Genomic DNA, 23,738 nt, shown 5'->3' with positions numbered 1-23,738 from the left:
CCCTATGATTAGGATATTGGAATGTTTAAAGCTGTCCCAGATGTTCCTAAGCCTCTCCTCGTTTTTTTGAATTCTTGTTTCTTCATCCTGTTCTGATTGAATGCTTATTTCTTCCTTCTGATCTAAACCATTGATGTGAGTCCTGGTTTCCTTCCCTTCACTGTTGGTTCCCTGTAAATTTTCCTTTTTTTCACTTTGCATAGCCTTCACTTTTTTTTCTATTTTGCAACCACACTCAACTGTTTCTGTGAGCATCCTGATTACCAGTGTTTTGAACTGTGCATCTCATAGGTTGGCTATCTCTTCATCACTTAGTTGTATTTTTTCTATAGCTTTGATCTGTTCTTTCTTTTACCTCCCCCCCCCCTTTTTTTTGTCTCGGCTTGCCTGTTACGTAGTGAGGGGCAGAGCCTTAGGTGCTCACCCAAGCAGGGAAACTCCCGGTGCCACGTTGTGACGCTGTATGTGGGGGCAAGGTCCGAGAAGGAAAAATGGCACTTACTCCGCTCTCTGCTAGCTTTCAGTCCCTTCCACCACTTCCCCCAGGCAAACTGGGCCCTTCTGGTGCTGATTCCCAGGTGGGTGATTTTGTGTATGTTCTAGAACCCCGTGGGTCTCTCCAATGGAACTCTCCTGTGAGGTTCAGAGTTTCTCCTGCTGCCTCAATCCCCACAGGTGTTTTCAGTCAGGGGTTTTGAGGCTTTATTTCCCCGTGCTGGAACTCTGAGTCGAGTGGTCTATCTTGCTCCCCAGTTGTTCCTCCCAGTTCATCTGCATGCAAATGTGGGTCCGACCACTCCACCAGCCTTGGCCTTACCTACCCTAGTCCTCCAGCTGTCACCTTGTAATGAGTCCTCTCTGCCCCAGATGCCTGTTTCCGGCCCTCCTACCGGTCTGTATGAATATTTCTTCTTAAACTCCTTGGCTGTCAGACTTCCTACAGTTCAGTTTCCTAGAGTTCTGGTTGTTTTTTGTTTTTAAATTTATTGTCCTTCTTTTGGTTGTGCAAGGAAGCAAAGTATATCTACCTACACCCCCATCTTGGCCGGAAGTTGCCCTTCCATTCTAAATAGCTTTGCTAGATAGACTAATCTAGGTTGTAGGTCCTTGCTTTTCATCACTTCAAATATTTCTTGCCAATTCCTTCTTCCCTATAAAGTTTCTTTTGAGAAATCAGCTGACAGTCTAATGGGAACTCCTTTGTAGGTAACTCTGCTTTTAAGATTCTTTCTTTTTTTTTAATTTTTTAAAGATTTTATTTATTCCTTTCTAGAGGGGAAAGGAAGGAGAGAAGGAGAGAAATATCAATGTATGGTTGCCTCTCGTGAGTCCCCTGCTGGGAACTGGTCCGCAACCCAGGCATGTGCCCTGACTGGGAATCGAACCACAATCGTGTTGTTCGCAGGCCCACACTCAATCCACTGAGCTACACTAGCCAGGGCAGATTCTTTCTTTATCTTTAACTTTCGGTACTTTAATTATGATGTGTCTTGGTGTTGTCCTCTCTGAGTCCAACTTGTTTGGGACTCTCTGCACTTCCTGGACTTACATGTCTATTTCCTTTGCCAAATTGGGGAAGTTTTCTTTAATTATTTTTTCAAGTAAGTTTTCAATTTCTTTCTCTTCCTCTTCTCCTTCTAGTGTCCCTATGATTCAGATGTTGGAACATTTGGAGGTGTCCCTGAAGCTTCTTATACGATCCTCATTTTTTTGAATTGTTTTTTTTTTCTTGCTGTTCTGGCTGCATGCTTATTTCTTTGTTATATTCCAAATTGTTGATTTGATTCCCGGCTCTCTCCCCTTCACTGTTGGTTCCCTGTGAATTTTCCTTTATTTCACTTAGGGTGGCCTTCATTTCTTTCTTTATGTTGTTGTCACACTCAGTGAGTTCTCTGAGCATCCTGATCACAAATGTTTTGAACTCTGCATCTAATAGTTGGTTATCTCCACTTCACTTAGTTCTTTTCCTAGGGTTTTGTTCTGTTCTTTCATTTGGGCCATATTTCATTTTGGCAGCCTCACTGTGTTTGTTTCTGTGTAATAGGTAGAGCTGCTTTGACTACCTATTAGTAGCATGGCCTATTGTAGAAAAGGCACCTGTAATTGTGTGGGGTGGAGTCGTAGGTAATCTCTAGGGCAAGGCAACCTGCTTCACTGCTTTGTGGGTGTGTGCAGGGAGGGCTCTGTGGTTGTGTGCCTGGCTTCCGGAGGTTTGCATGTCACTCACTCTGTTTCTAGTCACATACCCACTACCTGTATGTGATTGGCACCTTTCCAGCTACTGCCCTGGCGCTGAATCTCAGAGTGGATGGGTTTGTGAACATTCTCAGACTGTGCGGGCCCTTTAAGCAGAATCTCCTGAAAATCTGGCAGTTTCTTCCACTGCCTCAACACCACTAGTTTTTACAGCCAGAAGTTATGGGGATTTATCTTCCCAGTGCTAGAACCCTGGGCTCTTTGGTCTGACTTAAGACTGGAATCACTCACTCCCAACGTATCCATCCCCATTTTCATCCACCACACATGAGTGTGGGAACACCCATTTCACCACTACCACCTCTCCACGCTACACCACCTGCCCCTGCCTCTCTGCCTGTCACTACATCTCCACCCCTCATACCCATCTGCATGAATGTGGCTTCTTTAAATCCTTGGTTATCAGACTTCCATACAGTTTGATTTTCCACCAGTTCTGGGTGTTGTTTTAAGGTTAAGTGATAATTCTCTGTGGTTGTGTGAAGAGGCAAAATATGTCCACCTATGCCTCCATCTTGATCGGAAATCAGAAATACTCATTTAAAAAAATTAGAACAAATTTTTCTAAACTAAACTGTAGAACACAAGATCTGAAGTCAGAAATCAGAAGACCAAGGTAAGTCACAGTTTCACCATCTAAGAGTTTAGTGATTTTGGACGAGTCACTCAATTTCCTTGAATTTCTTCTTTTTTTAAAAAAAGGGGGGGTCATAATATCTACCTTGCACAGTTATGTTTTTTTAATTGAGAAAATAATATTTCCTTAAAACCATAGACATTCATGATAAAATTAGCTAAATTCATGATCATTCAATTTCTATTTCAGAATTACTTGTTTTCATATAAAGAAAATCAGAGTATATTGAAAATAGATTTGATACATATTTAACAATGTCATCTGCTAACATTTCCCACAAGGATTCTCATTGATTTTGCTTTCAACAGTAGTTTCTGACTAAACATCTAGAAAAATAACCTACCTCTTATTTTCTAGATGTGCTTTAACTCACTAGGAAAATAATATCATCTTTCCAAGTTCAGTTTCTTATTTCCCAAATAATTGTGGTCAAGGGAGAGAATACCAAGTGTTACGCACATACACTCCTGGGTGCTGCATCCCTGGTACCAGAGGTGGGTGGCTCTCTCACTGCTCTGGGTTCCAGGCTTCACTGAGAAATTTGAGGACTGCGCTGTTTCTGTCAGCGGGGTACTCCCTACCTGAAAGCTCTTTAGCTAAATTCACAAAGAACTTTAAATACCAATGGCCATTCAACACTCCCTCCTGGGGTTTTTTAAGGTTAAGTATGTATGAGAAAGTAACACATTTTCACAACCCTTATGTATTCCTATCGTTAGGAAAAGTTTAGCAAGACTTCAAGCTTACCTGAGGGTGGCTGTGCAAAATGTTGTTCACCATCCCCTTGGGAATTACACATTTCTGCAGTTTCATTAGCCTGCACTGGGGGCTCTTCGGTTTTAGCCTCTGATAACTTCAGCAATCCATAATACAATTTAAAAAGACATTTTAGATTAATTTTGACTAATTCACTTCTTAAGAAATCCAAAGACACTAGTTTAAAAAAATTACTGTTCTCTCTTTCCAAAGTGTTTAAGATGTTTCCAGTACTTTATGTCTTCTGCTTTTTGAGATAGGTAAACATTCCATTTGAAGTCATGTAGTGTTAAGATTAACAAAGTAGTTTGATTAGGACTTTGGACTTAGCAAGAAGTAGGTTCAAACTCAGACTTCACTCTGCTATTCATGTGACCTTGAGCAAAACACCAAGAAATACTCTAAGAGAAATATAACCACTAAATTATAAAGTGCTTTTCCTCTTAAGATAATCTACATACTGGTACTATGATATGCCTGAATAAGCCACAAATTGCTTTATTGCCATTTCTAAAATGGGATAGCATATTTAAACCAAAGACATCATTTGAATCTTGGAAAGAACTAAGTAAACTGATCATTTGTTTTTCCTTAAAAACAGAGGAAAATCTAATCACATGCAGCTTCTTAGGTAATTCATGGATATCTAAATCATAAGCCCCTAAATGCAGGGTGATGACTACATGAAGATTTGTCATTATTAGAAGCTCTACTTCTGTGTGTTAAAAATTTTCCATAACAGCCCTGGCTGATGTAGCTCAGTGGATTGAGCATGGGCTGTGAACCATAGCGTTGTAGGTTCAATTCCCAGTCAGGGGAATTGGGGGACACACTATAGGCAACCACACATTGATGTTTCTCTCCTTCTCTTTCTCCTTCCCTTCCCCTCTCTCTAAAAATAAATAAATAAATAAAATCTTTTTAAAAAAGAAAAAAATGTTTCCATGACAAAAAGTCTTTAAAAGCCATATGCCCCTAAAACATACCATTATTCAAGAAACTTACCAGAATTTGTTTATAAATCAGAGTTAATACTGATGTCTTCTGATAGCAGTTTTAAACTGGTTTCTCTTCTATAACCCTTCCATTTAAAAAAGTCTTTATTAATATATATGAATCTCGCCTTTATTTACTAAAAGGAGATTTACTTCTAAGATACATGAATCACTTTTTAATCCTAAAAGATCTCTTTCATCCACTCTTCTTTTGGGGGCCTTGGAGTAAAAACAGGTTTTTCCAAGACAGTAAATGATACAAGAAGGTATCATAGGGATTGGAGGGAAAAAAGGAAAATGACTTTCAAGTGACTGAGAGAGTTTGCATTAGGTTTCCTCTCCTTTCGGGGAGACTGGGGAAATGTGGAAAGACAGGCAGCTTGGAGGAAGGGAAAGAATAAATATTAGCTTCCCTCACCTCAGCCAGATACATGTGTAATTTATCTCTAGGGAAGATTGGGCTCTTTATGGAAATAGTTCTTAATGGAGGACAGTGTGCCAGGAAGTGTGATACTGAATCTCTCTGCTTCAAGCTGATAAAGTTACAACCTGAAGTCCACCCTCAGCAGTAACTGCGGTTGCTGCTTTGAAACAGTAAAGGATTCAAACAGAGTAGGAAAATAAAATATTTTCTTAATTTTCTTTCTTACATAAAAGTAAGGGAAATCTTTAAAATGAATTCCCCAAAGTATAAATGATATTACAGTTTTTTTGGAGTTAATAATCTCAGTCTTTATTGGAAATTTAAAATTTACTGGAAAGTATAATCTATTGCTGGATGAATTATAAAGTGAATAAAATTGTAAAGTTAAATATAAATGCTTAGAATTGCTAAGATGATATGAATACTTGGGGAACTTGTGTAGTTTCACATAAACTTAAATTTTAACAACAAAAATTAGATGTAACAACAATGAATATTTCGGTCACAGTAATATGTTCTATAGGCACCTGCTTTTTTCTCTTCCTTTCTTCTTCCTGGTCATATTCCTCTTTTGATTTCCTGAAAAATATAAAATAAGGTAGAAAAGTAAATAGGGATTCTGTTTTGGTCAAAGAAAAAATATTCAATAAGCAATGTGCTAACTAACCTAAGCTTACAATATGTGCAAGAAATTTTGGAAACGAAGATGAAAATAATAAGGTTTGCCTAAAGCAGCTTATAATCAAGGGAGAAGGACATATACAGCCATATACAGTATAATATAGGTAGTAACACAAAATATAGGCATACCCATTTCTTCTGGCAATGTGAATGACCCCTCACTAACGGCAAATCCCATTAATATAGACCTTGACCTCTCCCTTTAGTTAAGGCCCTCCTGAGGAGACTCATTTCTCCCCTGTTCTAGATTTTCCAATGGCACCTGAGTTATCACAAAGCTTTCCTAATGCCATTATGCAAAGCCCTGTCAGCTTTTATAAAACTGCTTCACTGAGGCGGTCTGATTTAGGAAAATAGCCAGGTCGCCTCTCCCATGTGTTCATAACTAAGCTCTACTACAGCAGTCACACCCCTCGAAGGCCCTTAACATCTAAAAGTACAATGCTGATCAGGTTTCAGGCCACCAATCTACCAACAGAAGCAAACAGTGTAAGTCGAAACTTTAGCAGTCTTCTAAACCTACCACCAAATATCCTTACTCTCCAAAACTGTAAACTCAAAGCATTCTGTGTTGGGTCAGGCTCCCGCTTGCCCCTGCCATGGGATGTAGGATCAGACGGGAAAAACCTAAATTTACCCACACACCTGCCCACCTCCCCACAACCACTCAAACCCCCTGAAATTAAGCAGTGAGTCCCAGAGCTCCTTACCACCAATCAGCCTGTCCCTGCTTCTGCTTTAGAGTTGGGGCATGGTGAGTAGGTGGAGGGACAACAGGATGCTAAAAGATCTGTGTTTGTGGCTAGAGAGGAAGGGCCCCCAAAGGCCAAGGCCCTATTCTACAGGTGACACCCTGGCTGCAGGTCTCCTTTGCCCTAAACCTATACATTCTCGCATGAGATTTAAAAATTAGGTGCTGCAACTGCCCCTCCCTTCCAAAACTCCCATAGAGGTCAGGGACAACAGGCCCAAGGGAAAAGAAATGCCCCTTTAGCGGGCTGCACACTCCATGCCAGGCATTTGGCTCAGAATCATGGAACTGGGGCAGGGAAGAGATGGAAAGAACAGTCATCTGGGATGGGCACTTCCCACTGTCCTCTTTCCCTTGCAGGTTTCCTGCCACCCAGTCAGCTATTTGGTCTGTGGAGTCTGGGTCTCCAGCCTCCTACTGTGAGACACGTGGCTTGAACCCCCTCTAATACTGAGATCCGGAAGCCACGGAGCTTCCTGGTCTCTACACCCCCTTCCAGGCATGGATCTACTGCATCCTGTTCCAATTTAGCTCCCTATTCCCACATGGGAGTGGACAAAGACCCTCCCATTTGCACTGATCTAGTATGAATCATCTGAAAATAACATACATCTAGTTACAAACATAAAATATAATCACCTTCATGGTCTTCAGTAAAAAAATTAGATATTTTAATAGTTCACAGTATTCTGTGGGTAAAAATCATATATCTGGGTCACATTACAAAATTCTAATGATTAATTCAAAAAATAATTAAAGAAGGGTACCTAAGGACTTCCCTCAGGATTTTCATCTCTTCCTGTTCAAGATCACTGACCATATCAGAACCATCGGTTAGGCAGTCAGGCAACACACCTGTTCAAAACCAAGGACCACAAAGAAGAATATCAAGTGAAAACATTTATTTCTCACTATCTTACTTCATCAAGAAGTACAAAATAATTTATTAATAATCTGTCATTTTTTAAAATGTTCTAAGCTATTATCTTTTTAACTATGGTCTTTTTGACTTTTTCTTGTTCTAGGGAATCAGCCCCCCCAAAAGACCGCACAATTTTATCTAGCAATGTTTCTTATTTTTATTGCCTATTAAAATAATAACAATTATATATGGTAGTAAAAATAATTTAAACTATTATTTTCCATAATCATAACTATCAGAGGATATACCACGGAATTCGATAAGCTCCTACTAATGAAACTATGCTCTCAAAAATATCCCTTGAACGGGAAGAGTTTACAAATAAAATATAAAATACTTTGTTAACTGAAATAGCACAGTAATACTTTTCATTCATATCACAACAAATGCTACTGAGAGGCCCTGCTTACTCCATGCAACAACGCCTGGTACTGTGACCTTAGGGGCAACATAAAGATGGATAAAATAACCTCTGCCATCGAGGCTTCTAGGCAGATATTGGGCTAGTAATTCTAAACCAAGGCTCAAGGCAAATAATAATACTTCATGACAAGTATTTTAAATGTTGGTTTAATTTATTACCTAAATCACCTGATAAGCAGGTAGACTGGTAATAAGCATTCTGTTAGTATTTATAATTATATTCTCATGACATTAGCAACATACAAGTCTCCAGTTTTTACCTCCTATTTCTTTTTCTTTTTTTAAAATTGTATTTATTTATCTTTAGAGGGGAAGGGAAGGAGAGAGGGAGAGGGAGAGAAATATCAGTGTATGGTTGCCCCTCGTGAGTCCCCTGCTGGGAACTGGCCTGCAACCCAGGCATGTGCCCTGACTGGGAATTGAACCTCGATCATGTGGTTCACAGGCCTGCGCTCAATCCACTGAGCTACACCAGCCAGGGCCTACCTTCTATTTCTTTATCCACATATGACTTTGGGGTTTTAGATCTGCTCTAAATTAAAGTAGCTTTATTATTCCAATCCCCTTGATGTTTAAGTGTATCTTTGTTTTTTATTTTGTGGTAATAGCAGTTTCACACATAGTTGCAAGAAATAATAGAGTGACACTATGTACTCTTTACCCAGTTTCTCCCACTGGTAGCATCTAGCAAAATCATAGTACAGAATCACAACCAGAAAACTTACGGGTAATATAACCCATTAATCTTAAGTGCATTTAAGATTAAATTGTATTTAATCTTAAATACAATTAGTATTCTCCTAATAGCCTATATAAGGAAAATGAAAAGAATAATGTAACAGTATGCAATTCTTCAAAATCATGAAAATAATGCCCTGATTTGCATTTCCCCCAAATTCTTTGATAAGCTACAACAGTGAATCCAGAGAGCTTTGGAGTTTTTCTCACCACAAAGACAATTTTCAAAATGTCTGAAGTTTTGAGTACAACCAACATTGCTCTAAAGTCCTCGGTGCGGGATCTAAGTTAAGCAACATTCTTAAATACAGGTATTAAAAATGCTGTGGCAGAAACTAAGTATTAGTCTATGTGTAAATGTAAGCAAACTGCCCTCACCCGGGTCGGTAGCAGCTTTACTCCACATCACTCCCCTCGCCCTTGCTAATAACCAGGTGTGTGCAATTAGCATGTATTAGAGGTGGGGCTCTGCTGTTCCCTAACTCTCGAGAGTGACTCATTATTGGTTTAAGCCAATCATAATGGTCTCATTTCCCTGCTGGAGGGTTTAATAAAGGCCTGTGACTCCAATCCTGATGGACAGGACCTCAGGGGAAAACTCCTGGGGACCTCCCGTGAAAGTGCTGTCTTACTAACAAAAAGATGTACAGAAAGAAATACCCCTTTGTGTTATGAGATATTGTTGAGTGTGCATGCAATGCAGACAGAGTATAACCATGAGAGAAGATCCCAAGAACAGGAGAGAATGAAGTAACCAACCCTGGACCTTTCTTCCTTTCCTCTGGATTTTTTGTTCTATGATTTGTTGGTTTTTTAACTTAATCTTCATTGTATTTTTCCCATTACCATTTAGTCCCCTTATACCCCTCTCCCGCCAGCAATCAGCACACTGCTATCCTTGTCCATGAGTCCTAATTTCTTATTGTTTAAGACACTTTTATTTAGATTTTCTGCAATATCAATTTCACTATTTCTCTTACCAAAAATTATTTCCCCCCAAAACAATTTTAACTAATAGAAAATAATTATTCAAATTCTCCATCCCACAGGTGAGAATAAAGTATAGTTTAAGAAAAATTCAGAGAAAAAGATTTTATAAAGCAGACTATAGTATAAAGACAAAGAGACTGTTTTCCAAACATATTTACACCAAAGTAACAGCACAGTGTCATACATCATTGAGGATTAAGGGATGGATTATTGAGATCCTGGCCACAGACAACAGCTCTCTTAACTGTGAAAAACACCTTAGGATTTTAGGGGATACTTATGGTGGTGGTTTGTTCTAAGACACTGAATCTCCACTCACATCAGACAAATGAGAGGAGAACCCACAATGAGGGCCTTGCAACTTCTAATGTTTTCCCTGAGACAACAGAAGCCCTATTGTTGCACGTTCTAGACCCTTGAAAGCAAACAGTGTGACTGAACTATAGCTCTCATATCTTCGGGAAAAAACCAAAAGGTCCTGCTGCCAAACCATTAGAGTACATAGGCATGGTAAAGAGTATCATGGAAGTCTGTTGAGCAAAGGAACACATAAGCTGAGGACAGGTTATCAGAGCCAGAAATGTGAATCAGAGATAAGAATCAGGGTTGAACAGGAGGTAGTGCAATAACAAGTACGGTTTAGAAACTCGGAGGTTTCGAGTCAAGATGTCAAACGCAATTCAAGGGAATTGGAAAAAAGAAGAGCCAGAGAAGCAGGCTAGGCACAGCTTGAGGGTTACCCATTGCCCACAACAAAGGTCCCAACAATGATAAGTAAAAAGAGTAGTCACATTCTCTCAACAGTAACTACAACTGTGACCACTCAAAAAGCATTGAATTTCATAAACACAATGGCTGGGCAGGATAATCAAGCTCTCTGAAACCTAAATCATCTTTAAGTCAAATTCTGGTCTGCTTTCGAAATGTCAAACATGCACTGATCGGGAATTTTACACTGCTGAATCTCTTAAGTCAGCCATAGATTTCCAAACCTGATATAAATTTATACAAAGCAGCTACATTTAAGATCATACTAAAAACAGAATAGCAAAACTGCAAAAAGCATTTAGCACTTAAATTTCTAAACTGGACATTTTTTTACCATTTCTCTCTTGAATTATTCGAATGGCTTGAAGTTGCATTTCAATGTTTTTCTGGACCATCATTGCTTTAAAGATAGTAAAATCTTCTGCAGCCAACACAGGTTGCAAAATGGCCTGTGGAAAGAAATCTGTAAGTTAAATGACTCCAGTTATACAACTACATGCACACCTCACTTTATTGCACTTCACAGACAATGTGTTTTCACCAACACTGAGGCAAGACCTTCCACCAGCACAAAACTACAACTTGCTCAGGGCTCAGATGATCACTTTTAGCAATACGATATCTATTAATCAAAGTATGTACAATTTTACATGCAAACACAGTATCTGAATTTGTTTTTGGTCTAAATAGGTCTATTTGGCTCATATTCTGTCACTTGAAATTTATTGATTAATGATAAATCAATAACTATAGAAATATCCCTTGATTAATAAAAGTACCAAATTAAATGAAAGTAAATGCCACAAAAAAAGAGTCTGGAAAATAAATGTAATGAGGTGTTAGTAATGTGAGAATGCAATTGTAATTTTTCTATATATAGAAACTTTCATGAAAAAGGTAGTTAGAAATTATGATGTACAATCATTTTCTGGATTAAACTGACACGTGATAAATTAGAAAAATAAACAAAGGTGTCAACCCTAGAATACCCAAATTAACATTTCCTTTCCTACACAGAACTATTGGTATATCAAAGAGCAAATCAATTCCCAAGGTAACCAATAAGAAGTAGAATAAAATTTGAAATGCATGCAAACCCAAAATAAAACACTCAGATCTTCTTCATCTTACTAAGATCTTATTTCAAGCTCTACATGGTATTAATGGAAAAGCCAATCACACAAAATCGTACAGAGGCAATGAAGGGTATCCTGTTACTGTTCACAAGGGAGGTGGCAGCAATAATGTCAGAGACACCTCACCAGAAGCACCGCCAACGAGCTCTAAGCAAAGACGAGGAAGGAGCCCTTCTGCAGCACCCAGCTCACATCCTGGACACTCGCAGGACAGCAAAATCAAGTGCAAGTGCATCTCTCTTTGTCATATACAAGGAGTTGACTGCAGGGAAAAAGTTTCTTTTTTCTTAAAGTCATATATATACTGTTCAAAAGGCCCAGGGAAGTGATAGTAAATAGGCTTCACCAGTGTTTCACTTAAAAATTGTGGCCCAGAGCTCAGTATTAAAATGATACAGCAGTCTCTGTGATACATTAGTGACACCTGCCAGGGCCTCCTTCCGGGATTATATCACTACATAACTTTGTTCTGGGGCTTCCTAGACTTCTTACAAAAGTAGTATCAAGTACTCTAACCTCATCACTAACAAACACTTGAAGCACAGGACTATTGATGACAATCTGTCAACTAGATCTTCTTTTAGCAAGAAAGAGTTTGAGTTGATACTTAAAGGTATAACACAGGGCTTCTCCACGTGTGTTCTAAGAGTACAGGAAGGAGAGATGATTAAATGTAGATTCCCAAGCCCTGCCCGAGACATAATGAATCTAAATTTCTGGAGGATGGGTGACCCTGTACCTCCCTAGAAAATTCTTATAACAAAGTTTGTTACACTGGTGGAGGAAATGGGCTCTTGGTAGTGCCTTCTTCCAGCTTAAGAATGAAACAGCCATGTGACTCTAGACTTATCATTTAGTATTCCGACTCCAGTTTCTTCGCCTGCAAATCAGTATAATAATAATAAAAGTAACAAAGTATTTCATTGAATCGAAGGCTCTATAGATTAGTAAAATATGCCATTATTTCATGTACCAATTAGGAGAAAAACCTGTCAATTAAATTATTACAAGTTATCAATTATAAAATGCATTCTCATTTCAGAGATATTATAATACCAAAAATTTGCAATTTAGAATGAAGGAAATGATAACTTTCTGGCATGGTGTTGGAATTAAATTAGATGAGATAGCACTTTTTCTCATCCTCACCCAAGGATATGTTTATTGAATTTCAGAGAGAGGAGAAGGGGGGAGGTAGGAAGGGAGGAAAGAGTGGGGAGAGAGAGAGAAAAACATGGATCAGTTTTCTCTTGTACGCACTCCAACTGGGGATCAAACCCACAACCTTTTGGTGTATGGGACAATGCTCAAACCAACTCAGCCAACCAGCCAGGGCAAAAAGTACTTTTTAAACTGAAAAGGACCTATAAAAGTAGCTGTTCTGGCCCTTTTAAGGCTAGTTAAGTATCAGTGTTGTGCTACACCTAAAATGTTACAGCAATTGGCCTCTAAGAAAATGGATCACCCCTCTCCTAAGAGTGTCCGGTAAGGGCAGTTAAAAAAACTAAAGAGTTACTCCAAAAAACTAGCAAGTAGTTTAAAAGCAGCTACAGTCTTAAGTATCCTTTAAGTAAACTGAAACATCAAACTACAATACTTTCAAAGAAGAGTGTGAGTTAAAACAAATGTGATGTTATCTATGTTTGAGAAAAACACATTAACAAAAAAATGAACACTTGAGTCTTTAAGAATATGACAAAAAAGTTTAAAAGACATTTAAGCACATTTATACTTAGCCTAAGGTTACCCTATTATTATCTTTGATCAGAGTTAAATTACAACATAGTTGTGAAAGGTACAAGTGATTTCATGCACTCACACCACTCCATTAAGAGTTAGAACTGCAAGGAGAAGTAGATGAACTCACTATTAGAGTTGGAGGCTTCAACCCCCCCATCAGTAATGGACAGATTCTGCAGGCAGAAAACCAGGAAGGACAAACTGAACAGCACTTTCGGTCAACTGGATCCAACTCACATTATCCAACAACAGGCAAATACACATTCTTCTCAAGCTCACATAAAACATTCACTAAAATAGACAACATTGGGACCAAAAAAACACATCTTAATAAATTAAAAGAATAGGAACCAGCCCTAGGTTTCCAGTGTCACTCATTTGGTTGGAGGATCGTGCCCAAAACTGAAAGGTTGCAAGTTCAATTCCTGGTCAGGGCACATGCCTGGGTTCTGGGTTCCATCCTGGGCAGGATGCATATGGCAGGCAACCAATTGATGTTTCTCTCAACCAATGTTTGTCTGTCTGTCTGTCTCTCTATCTCTATCTCTCTCTGAATAAATACATACACACATACATACATACATAAGAATGCTACAAAGTTGCTCTCAGACCATAATGGAATTAAACTAGAAACCTGAAACAGAACAACAGATGGAAAAATCTAAAATACTTGGAGACAACACACTTCCAAATAACACATATATGTAAGAAGAAGTAGTCTCAAGAGAAATATTTAAAATATGTCTAACTAAATGAAAATAGAACACTCATATCAAAATCTGTGAGGTGCAACAAAAGTACTGTGTCATCCACATATATAAAGGATGCAAGTTCCAACCCAGTCAGGGCACATGCAAGAATCAACCAATGAATGCATCAATAATGTAACAACAAATCAATGTTTCTCTTTGTTTCTCTCTCTCTCTCTCAAATCAATCAATTAAAAAAAATCAAAGAACTCTTACAACTCAACAATTTGAAAACTAACAATTCAATTTAAATATGAACAAAAGAAAACAATGAGATACCACACTATGTATCTATCAAAATGGCTAAAACCAAAACAACTGACAATATCAAGTGTTGATGAAGATGTGGAGCAATGGGAACTCCTTTCATTACTGGTGAAAATGCAGAATAGTACAGCTACTTTAATCTTTCTAATTATTTTTCAATTACAGTTGACATACAATATTATATTAGTTTCAGGTGTACAACACAGTGATTAGACATTTATATACCTTATGAAGAGATCACCTCATTAAGCCTAGCACCCCTATGATACCATGCATAGTTATTACAATATTATTGACCATATTCCCTATCACTGGTAAGCTACTTTAGAGGAGAGTTTGGCAGTTTTTTACAAAACTACACTTAATCTTACCATTTAATCCAGCAAGCTCTCACTCCTAGGTATTTACTCAAATGAGTCGAAAACTTTATGTTCACACAAGAGCCTGAGTATAAATATTTATAGTGGCTCTATACATAATTTCCAAAGACTAAAAGCCACAAAATGTCCTTCAAAAGGCAAATGGATAAACAAACTGTGGTACATTCATATACTGGAATATTATTCCACAATAAAAAAATATTAAACTACAAATCAGCATGAAGGGACCTTAAATTTATATTGCTTAAATGAAAGAAGCCAGTGTGGAAAAGGCTACATTCTCTATGATCCCAATTATACGACATTTTGGAAAAGGCAAAACTGGAAAGACGGCGAAAAGGTCAGTGGTTGCCAGGATTTCAAGGCAAGGATGGAGGGGATGAATATGTGGAGCAAAGGGGATTTGTAAGGTGCTGAAACTATTTTGTATGACACCATAATGGTGGATATATGATGTTATGTATTTGTCAAAATCCATAAAACTATAAAACACAAAAAGTAAACCCTAATGTAAACTACAGGCTTCAGTTAATAATAATATATCAATATTGACTCATTAATTGCTAACAAATATAAGGTCCGTTCAGAAAGTATCCAGCCATGCAACATGAAAAATAGAAACATTTATTGAAAAACAAAGATATAAGAAACCCTGTATATAGGACAATGATGCCTCGGTCCCCTTCAAAGTAGGCACATTGGGACCTCACCCAGTTCTCCCAATCACTATCAGCTGCCCCGTCACATTTTCCTGATTCTCATCGATGGTCTGAAATCTCTTCCCTTTCAAAGGTGATTTTAGTTTTGGGAAAAGCCAGAACTAACAGGGCACCAAATCTGGGCTGTAGTGAGGCTCAGTCACCTGAGTGATTTCATTTTTTACCCAAAAACTGTACACAAGACATAAATGTATGTGTGGGAGTGTTGTCATGATGAAGCTGCCAATCACCAGTTGTCCCTACCTGTGGCCTTCTGAATCATCTGAATAGTTTCTGCAGAGGAATGTTCAAGCTTAATGTAAAGTATGATGCAGATTTGTTGCTCTACTCGCTCAGTCATTTTGAATGTAACAGCCACACAGTACACATGCTCACTCAACAGCATCTACCACCCCCAAAGACTAGTACAGTGAAATCATCATTGTTCACACATGTGCATTACAGTCCACTCTCCTTGACTCCCAAGTTACAAAGTTAATATAATGAGAATGTCGTGCAAACCATTCTCATTATATGAACAATAGCTGGACTTTTTTAGGACAGACCTCGTATAGTACACTAATGAAAGATGTTAATATTAAGAATCTACTATCTGCTCAATTTTTTGTAAACCCAAAACTGCTCTAAAAAAAACTCTTAATTTTTTGAAGTCTTACCAACACTTACACAAAATATTAATTACCCTGTGTGTATTTTTAGAAAATGAAAGTTACACTACAAATCAATGTAATCTTTCTTTTTTTAAAAATTTTATTTATTTATATTCAGAGGGGAAGGGAAGGAGAGAGGGAGAGAAACATCAATGTGTGGTTGCCTCTGGTGTGTCCCCTGCGGGGAGCTGGCCTGCAACCCAGGCATGCGCCCACGATCGTGTGATTCACAGGCCTGCACTCAATCCACTGAGCTAAGCCAGCCAGGGCCTACACGTGTAATCTTTCAATGATCCAAGTTATTGGGGAAAAAAGCATACTTCTCCCAAATTACTATTATTACAAATGTTTCTGAAGGTATTAATGTCTATTGTACAAATGTCAAAACAAATCAAGTAAAAACACAACAAAAGCAAGAAATAGCTTGCCATATACAAGTCTCCGGCTCTTGCAAGGCATCAAAATCAATGATGTGCTCTATTCTCACCAAAAAGCAGTCATTGGCAATGAAGAGTCACTTTTGGCTATTTCAAATGGAAAATACCACAGAATTAGTAATTCAACTGAAGACTAGTAAAATAATAAATATCTCAGTATTATATTGTCATAATTTTATGGATCATTGAGAAAAATATCGTAAGTCATAAGTACTTTTAAAGAAACCACACATACAATGAGGTCTGTCTGGAAAAAGTCCAGCTTTTTCTATATTAAACTATATTTGTAGTTTAATATATATAGCAAGAATGGTTTGTGTGACATCAATGTAACCTAGCAGCCAAGGAGAGTGGACTATAATGCATGTGTGTGAACAATGATGACTTCAATGTACTAGTCAGTGGGGGTGATGGATGCCATTGAGTGAGAACATGTACTGTGTGGCTGTCGAATTCAGAATGACTGAGGGAGTAGAGCAATGAATCTGCCTACAATTTTGCGTTAAGCTTGAACAGTCCTTTGGAGAAACTATTCGGATGACTCAGTAGGCTTTCGGGGATGATGCAGTGAGTGCAGCACAAGTAAAAGCGCGGCACAGATGCTTCAAAGGTGGTGAAGAATCTCCTGAAAGGGACCCACACTCTGGAAGGCCTGCAACAAGCAGAGCACCTGAGACTGTTGAATGTGTACAGGCTGCAATCAACAAAGAACAGCAACTGGCAGTGAGAGAACTAGCTGATTCTGGATGGATACTTTCTGGACAGATTTATATAATACACACATGTTCTTCCAATGTCTTTTTAAAAATTTTTTGAAGAGTATTTATTTTTAGACAGAGGTGAAGGGAGGGAAAAAGAGAGGAAGAGAAACATCAATTCGTGGTTGCCTCTCATTCACCCTCTACTGGGGACCCAACCCACAACCCAGGCATATGCCCTGACAGGGAATCAAACAGGGAATCAAACCAGTGACCCTTTGATTTGCAGTCCGGCACTCAATCCACTGAGCCACACAAGCCACGGCCCAAAGTCTTTTTTTTCTTTTTTTTACTAGAGTTCTTTATTTCATTAAGGTCATGTTTTTAAATTTTAATTTATTGATTTTAGAGAAAGGAATGGAGAGAGGTAAACATCAATTTGTTGTTCCACTTATTTACGCATTCATTGGTTTACTCTTGCACAAATTTACTCGTGCCCTGAATAGGGATCAAACCTGCAACCTTGGTGTATCAGGACAGTGCTCTAACCAACTGAACTATCCGGTCGGGGCTCGTTAATATCATTAGACCCCCTATTACTCCTGCTGACTTTAATACAGAAAGAATGTCCAGGACCAGTGCTTTAGGTCTAATGATGACCAACTAGGTAAAAATAATCTTTCCAGTTGGCATTAGCAATACAATATAATGGGAGCTGACAACTGGTTTAAAACCAAAATCAAATCAGGCAAACCAAAACGAAATAAAAACTACTTCCTAAATTACATAGGGTAAGGAATTGGTTTCTTGAATTCCTTCTTAGGCACCCAGTAAGGGCATAATGGAATTAGCATTCCAATCTTATGTATAAAGATGATGCAATTGCTACAAAGCAATAACCAACATTCTTTGAGCTGTTTTTCTGGTAACGGTGACGGCCTTGGCTGATTCGATCATGTTGCTATTCAGTATCTGGTGCTAGAGTTTGCTCCAAAAAAGAATAAAGCTAACTAGTCCACATGGAGATTGAACCCATGACCCTGGCCTGATTAGCACAGTGCTAATCAACCACCAAAATAGCTACTGATAATTAAGAGAGTTACTTCCATTTATAGACGACCTTATATGTGTCAGGTATTATGCTAAATGCTTTATGAACATTATCTCTTCAATTTCACAAAAATCTTTCAAAGTAGATACTATCCTTGTTTTATGGATGTGGAAATTTAGAATCAGAATGGATAAGAAGGGAAAACTGTAAAACAACTTTTGTCTGTGGTCTTGCAGCTAATATATGAAAGATCTATGAGTCACATCCAGCTCTGTCTGTGTCAAAAGGCTTATCTCCTTGTACCAATCAATTCCAAATAAATCAAAATCAAAAGGTGTTATATAATAGAGCAAAAGAGAAAGATCTGTTATTCTCGATCTGAAAAGAAAATTTTAAAATTCTGGACATCTTCATTCACAAGTAATTTAAAGTTATTCTGATAACAAAATCAAAAGATGGATGTATCTAATATCATTATGAAGATCTTTATTCACAAAGTAATTCAGACTCATTCACAATAGCTTAATTAAGATGTTGACAAACATTAACCAAAGCAGAAAATATTCCTGAAAAACAAGAAAAATAAAAACAAATGCAAATGTCTTAAACTAAAACTATGGTGCATATTGAACAAAAACTATTGGTGAATTGTAAAACAACTTTTATTTTATAGGATTATTAGCTAATAAAATGTTTGTTTACACTAGTGTGGGCATGCCAGTAACATTTAGTGTTTCTTTAAATGTCATGTTATATTAAAGATTTTCTGTTTCTATAATTAGAGGTGATCAATGAGCAAAAGTTGTGGAAAAAGAACTATAGCAGGAAGTACTGGATCAAGTAATAGTCAAAGCAAGCTCTTAGAAGAGCCACAATAAAAAAAATAATGTAAGCTAACAATAATTAAGAACTACCTACTAGGATCTAAATTCTCATCTCTGTGCTAGATGCTGGGAATGTGAAGATACTAAAACAGCTCAAAGGATTTACAATCTAGTAAGGCAAACAGACTTGAAGGAAACTCCGAATCTAGTACCAAAAATGTAAGTACCCACTGAGGCCAAGTAAGCACTAGTCAGACTAGAGGGATCAGGAAAGCTGACTTAACAAGTAACATTTAATCCAGGACCTGATGAGGAGGAGGATTTTTCAGCCCTGGCTGGTATGGCTCAGTAGATTGAGCTCAGCTTGTGAACCAAAAGAGGAGGATTTTTCTGAGTTAGGAAAGGGGTAGGGAGGTGGGGGGCAAACATTACATAATAAAGGAATAGCACAAGCAAAGCTAGGGGCATAAAGGCTTTTAAGGCAAACAGCCTGGAGTGACTATAGTACATACCGTGTTAGAAAACAATAGCAGGAGAAGAAGGCTAAAAATGCAATTTCTGGTCATATACAGACAGTCCTCATTATCATCTCACTAAGGAATTATAGTTTATTTGGTAGATGCTGGAAAGCTAACACATCTCTTTGAGAAGAAGGCTGTTTGGTAGTAGCAACATAGCCCTATCCTTGGCCTAAGCAAGGGGCTCTCAGGTGGGGGGCCTGGGCTGGTACCCTGGTTCTACCACTTACTTAGCCATGGACTTTACATTAGTTGCTTAATGTATTTGTGCATTAGTTTTCCCATCTCTAAATGGAAGTAAAATAGTACCAATTTCTTATCTACTTCAGCCCAGTACGGCAGAACTAGTAAAACAATATAAGTAGTTCCAAGGAAGCCCTGGGAACCACGTACTATGGATTCACTAAGATTGAAATCGGGACACCTACAAAACTCTCAGAGACCTATACAAATAAAACGGTGGTTTGGCTAAACCCTGTCATCTACTATAGTTCTGAGTTCAGAAAGTTCTTTTTAACTTTGAGACATCAATTAATGTCTCAAATTATCATTTTTCAAGGTAGTTATAAAAAAGAACTTGAATATGATGAATTAGTACAATGTCAAGAATATTATACTTTGACAATCAAACATGGCAAATTTAAGTGAAACCACAGATGTTTTTGTCAAAACCATCAATATATGTTATGGAATAACACAGAAGCAAAAACCTGTGATGTGTGGGTCTTTGCCAGGGAAGAAGTGCATGCTTCTTGAAATTGATCTTCATTAATTCCAATTTCATTGAGGTAACTTTCTAAGAGCTTTTCAACCTAAAAAGAGAAAGTTTAACTTTTATACTTTACATAGAAAAATTCAAAATGACAGTTTTCATGTTAAGTGTAAGTATAGAAAAGTATGATCAAACACTTGTTTGTAATTATTAATCTACATAAAATTATATTATGTGGCAGTGGTAATGTCTTTCATTAAAAAAGCAACCAACAAAAAGTTAAAATTTTTGCAGAGAATCAAATGAAATTTTATTTCTTTTACTAGAAATAACTGAAGTCAGGATTATGAAGTTTGATAAGGTACAAATCTTTTGCTACCCAGAGTGATTTTTTTAAATCACAAGACAACCCTGACTAAATTGATAATTAATACTTCCTTGGATGCATTGGCAGAAGAAGAATAAAATTCAAAGACTAGATGCAAGATCCTTTAACACAGTTGTCCCAAATCCATTCCTTAGATGCTAGAGTATAAGAGATAAGAAGTCATAAGGATGAGATGCTGAGATAACCCTTGGAGCCTGGTAGTACTGCGAAGGTAGACTGTATTTTTTTAAATTAAAGAATTTTAATGGACAAATAAATTTTGTAATTTAGAAGAGCTAAAATTACCATTATTCTAATTACCTTTAAAAATCAGTGAAAAAATACTCACTAGTTCTTTGTATTCCTGATGAATCTCTGTGTAGGTCAATTTACTTTCTTCTTCATCATCAAAAACTAAATTTAAGATAAAAATATTGCATAAAAATCATTTCATTAATGCTAATATAAAAGTCTAGCCCTGGCTGGTGGAGCTCAGTGGATTGAACACAGGCCTGCAAACCAAAGAGTTGCTGGTGTGATTCCCAGTCAGGGCACATGCCTGGGTTGCAGGCCAGGTCCCCAGTAGGAGGCACATGAGAGGCAACCACACCATTGATGTTTCTCTCCCTCTTTCTCCTTCCCTTCCCCTCTCTCTAAAAATAAATATAGAAAATGTTAAAGAAAATAAAAATAAAATAAAAGTCTACTTATATCTTACATATACATACTGGTATATACACTTACAAGTATATATTAATACTTATACATACATTCTCTGCAAGTGTGGACAAGAGTTTACAGCTTGAGTACACGAAACAGAGTTTATTCTTGTATGATTTTCCATATGAACAGCTGTAAACCTACTTTTGCCCACCCCTATGTGCATGTAGTGCTAATTGTAAACAAGTTATTTTCCTACTTAAAATCTACTTCATATGTAAGACAAACACTAATTTGCTATTTTTCAATCAATAATATAAAGCAACAATTTCTTTATATGGATTATTAATAGTTTTTAAACATTAATTCCTTTTACAATAGGCTCCAGATTATTTTATAGTACTGGACCTTTGCTTATGAAAATTTTACTTCAAGTGAGTAGGCCATTTTTGTTACATATAAATCAATACTGAAGTTAAATAAAACCAAAACAAATGTTTACTGAATCATATGTGTGAAGCAGTATACATTAGATATATATTTCCTCAAGAAGTTAACAATCTAATTAGAGAAATAAGACAAATTCAAGAATTACAAATAATAAACTTTTTTAAAAACCCCAATCTTTCAAAAAATGCAAAACTAACTTTAGTAGTTTTTTTAAATTATTTTTTTATTTAAGACTCTTGAGCCCTGGCTGGTGTAGCTCAGTGGATTGAGCACGGGCCTGTGAACCACATGATCGTGGTTCAATTCCCAGTTAGGGCACATGCCTGGGTTGCAGGCCAGTTCCCAGCAGGGGACTCACGAGAGGCAACCATACATTGATGTTTCTCTCCTTCTCTCCTTCCTTTCCTCTCTAAAGATAAATAAATAAAATCTAAAAAAAAAAAAAAAGACTCTTGAATGACTGCTCTTTGCCTAGAGAATAAGTACAAAATCCTTAGAAGGCCAGACAAAACCCTCCAAGATTGGATCCCAAGTCTCTCTCCCACTACTCCAACACCCAATCTTTGCCTGGAATAACACCAAATACTATTGCCTGGAATAACACCAAATACAACCCAGTTAGCACTTCAAACCCCACTCCTTTATTCAAGCCAGTCCTAGATCTTTTTGCCTTTACCTGGCCCCCTTGTCCTAGCCATTCTTCAAGATATTGTAGGTGGCACATTCTTCATGGTCTACTACCGGCTCCCAGCTCCTAGGCTGGTTAGATACCTTGCTCTACAATATCACACCATGTGCCTACCTTTATTATAACACCTGCCATTTTATATTTAAATTCCATCTACCTGCCTGGCTTCCCCACTAAATTATAAATTTCTCAAGCACAAGGATTTTGTTTTATTCATCTTTTCTATCCCCATCTTCTAGCACAAGGGCACTGAATCAATGTTTGTTGAAATAAATGCTGATATCACAGAGTTGTAGAAAACTATTCTTTAAAAGAGACAAGGTGGAGCAGAGCACACTGACAACCCAAAGTCAGTGGAGTATAAAGACTTATTTCAAGGGTCACTGGAATGTTACTTTCATTTCCTCGTCATCTGCTCTATATAACAATAGGCACATATAGAATACAGTAGCTGTTTTTGGTTAATTCTGAAAACAAATTACTACATTACATATTTATAAAGGTGAGGATTACTGTTTCCCTGCAAAAAAAATAATCACACAATCAGGTGCATTATTACTGAGATGGAGCCACTTTAGATATTTGGGGATAAAAAAGGAAGAACAATGCTTGATTTTTTTTTTCAGTTCAGCATTTAGTTGCTGTAGGGCAAATGGAATCAAAAGATGACAGAATTTCTTTTTCTCATAAAGGAGGTCAGAATTCCACATGGTTCATCAGTTTCAAAATAGCATTTTGAATTCTTTAAAAAGCACAAATATACATTATTTTTAATTTCTTTAAAAATTACCGATAGAAATAATATATGGTAAATATTATTTGAATTTCAATTATTGTAATGAAAAGACTCAATGGTCAAACTTCTCTCTACCACATTCATGGAATCTTAAGGCTGAAAGGATTCTTAAAGGGCCCCCAAGATAACCAACCATTTGATAGCTGAATTCCCCCTTTGTAACATTTCCAATAAGTTGCTGTCAGGTATATTCAAACACTGCTACTGCCCCCAGAGCTCAATACCTTCTGAGGAAGGCTAACTTCTCTGCTATGCACTGTGTTATGAAGCACTTTGAAGAAATTTGGTTTCCTGGAGCTTGTACCCACTGACCCTAGTTCTACCCACTGAACCTAACAAAACAAGTCTAATCCCTCCAGCATAAGGCAGAAGTTCAAACGATTAATGGCTATTACTACCATCAAAGTGTTGCGGGGCTAAACAACCACAGTAACAGTTGGGCATTCATTCCTAGGACATGATTTCTGGCTCCTAATTTGTCTTCAAGGACTGAATGCCGAACTCCCAGTGTCAATGAACTGATCAGAACCTGGTGATGACCTTCCCTCACAGGGA

At 37.6% G+C, this 23,738-nt stretch overlaps 1 protein-coding gene across 3 annotated transcripts in view; it reads right to left on the bottom strand.

Moving 5' to 3' along the window:
• Window positions 1-23,738, bottom strand: part of CFAP36 (cilia and flagella associated protein 36) — a 29,519-nt gene that overhangs the window by 4,936 nt on the left and 845 nt on the right. For all 3 annotated transcript variants that reach the window (XM_037047947.1, XM_037047945.1, XM_037047946.1), the window contains exons 2-7: window positions 20,939-21,003; window positions 20,221-20,322; window positions 10,676-10,790; window positions 7,268-7,355; window positions 5,596-5,647; window positions 3,641-3,746 (exon numbers count right to left, since the gene is read on the bottom strand). In XM_037047947.1, the coding sequence (XP_036903842.1) occupies window positions 3,641-3,746; window positions 5,596-5,647; window positions 7,268-7,355; window positions 10,676-10,790; window positions 20,221-20,322; window positions 20,939-21,003 (528 nt within the window). The remainder of the gene's footprint in view (window positions 1-3,640; window positions 3,747-5,595; window positions 5,648-7,267; window positions 7,356-10,675; window positions 10,791-20,220; window positions 20,323-20,938; window positions 21,004-23,738) is intronic.

This window comes from Sturnira hondurensis, unplaced genomic scaffold (assembly GCF_014824575.4).
Source record: "Sturnira hondurensis isolate 20B ecotype Veracruz unplaced genomic scaffold, ASM1482457v3 Scaffold0006413, whole genome shotgun sequence".
NCBI lineage: Eukaryota > Metazoa > Chordata > Mammalia > Chiroptera > Phyllostomidae > Sturnira > Sturnira hondurensis.
The sequence above is the reverse complement of the archived record's forward strand: the minus strand, read 5'-3'. Positions and strand labels throughout refer to the sequence as shown.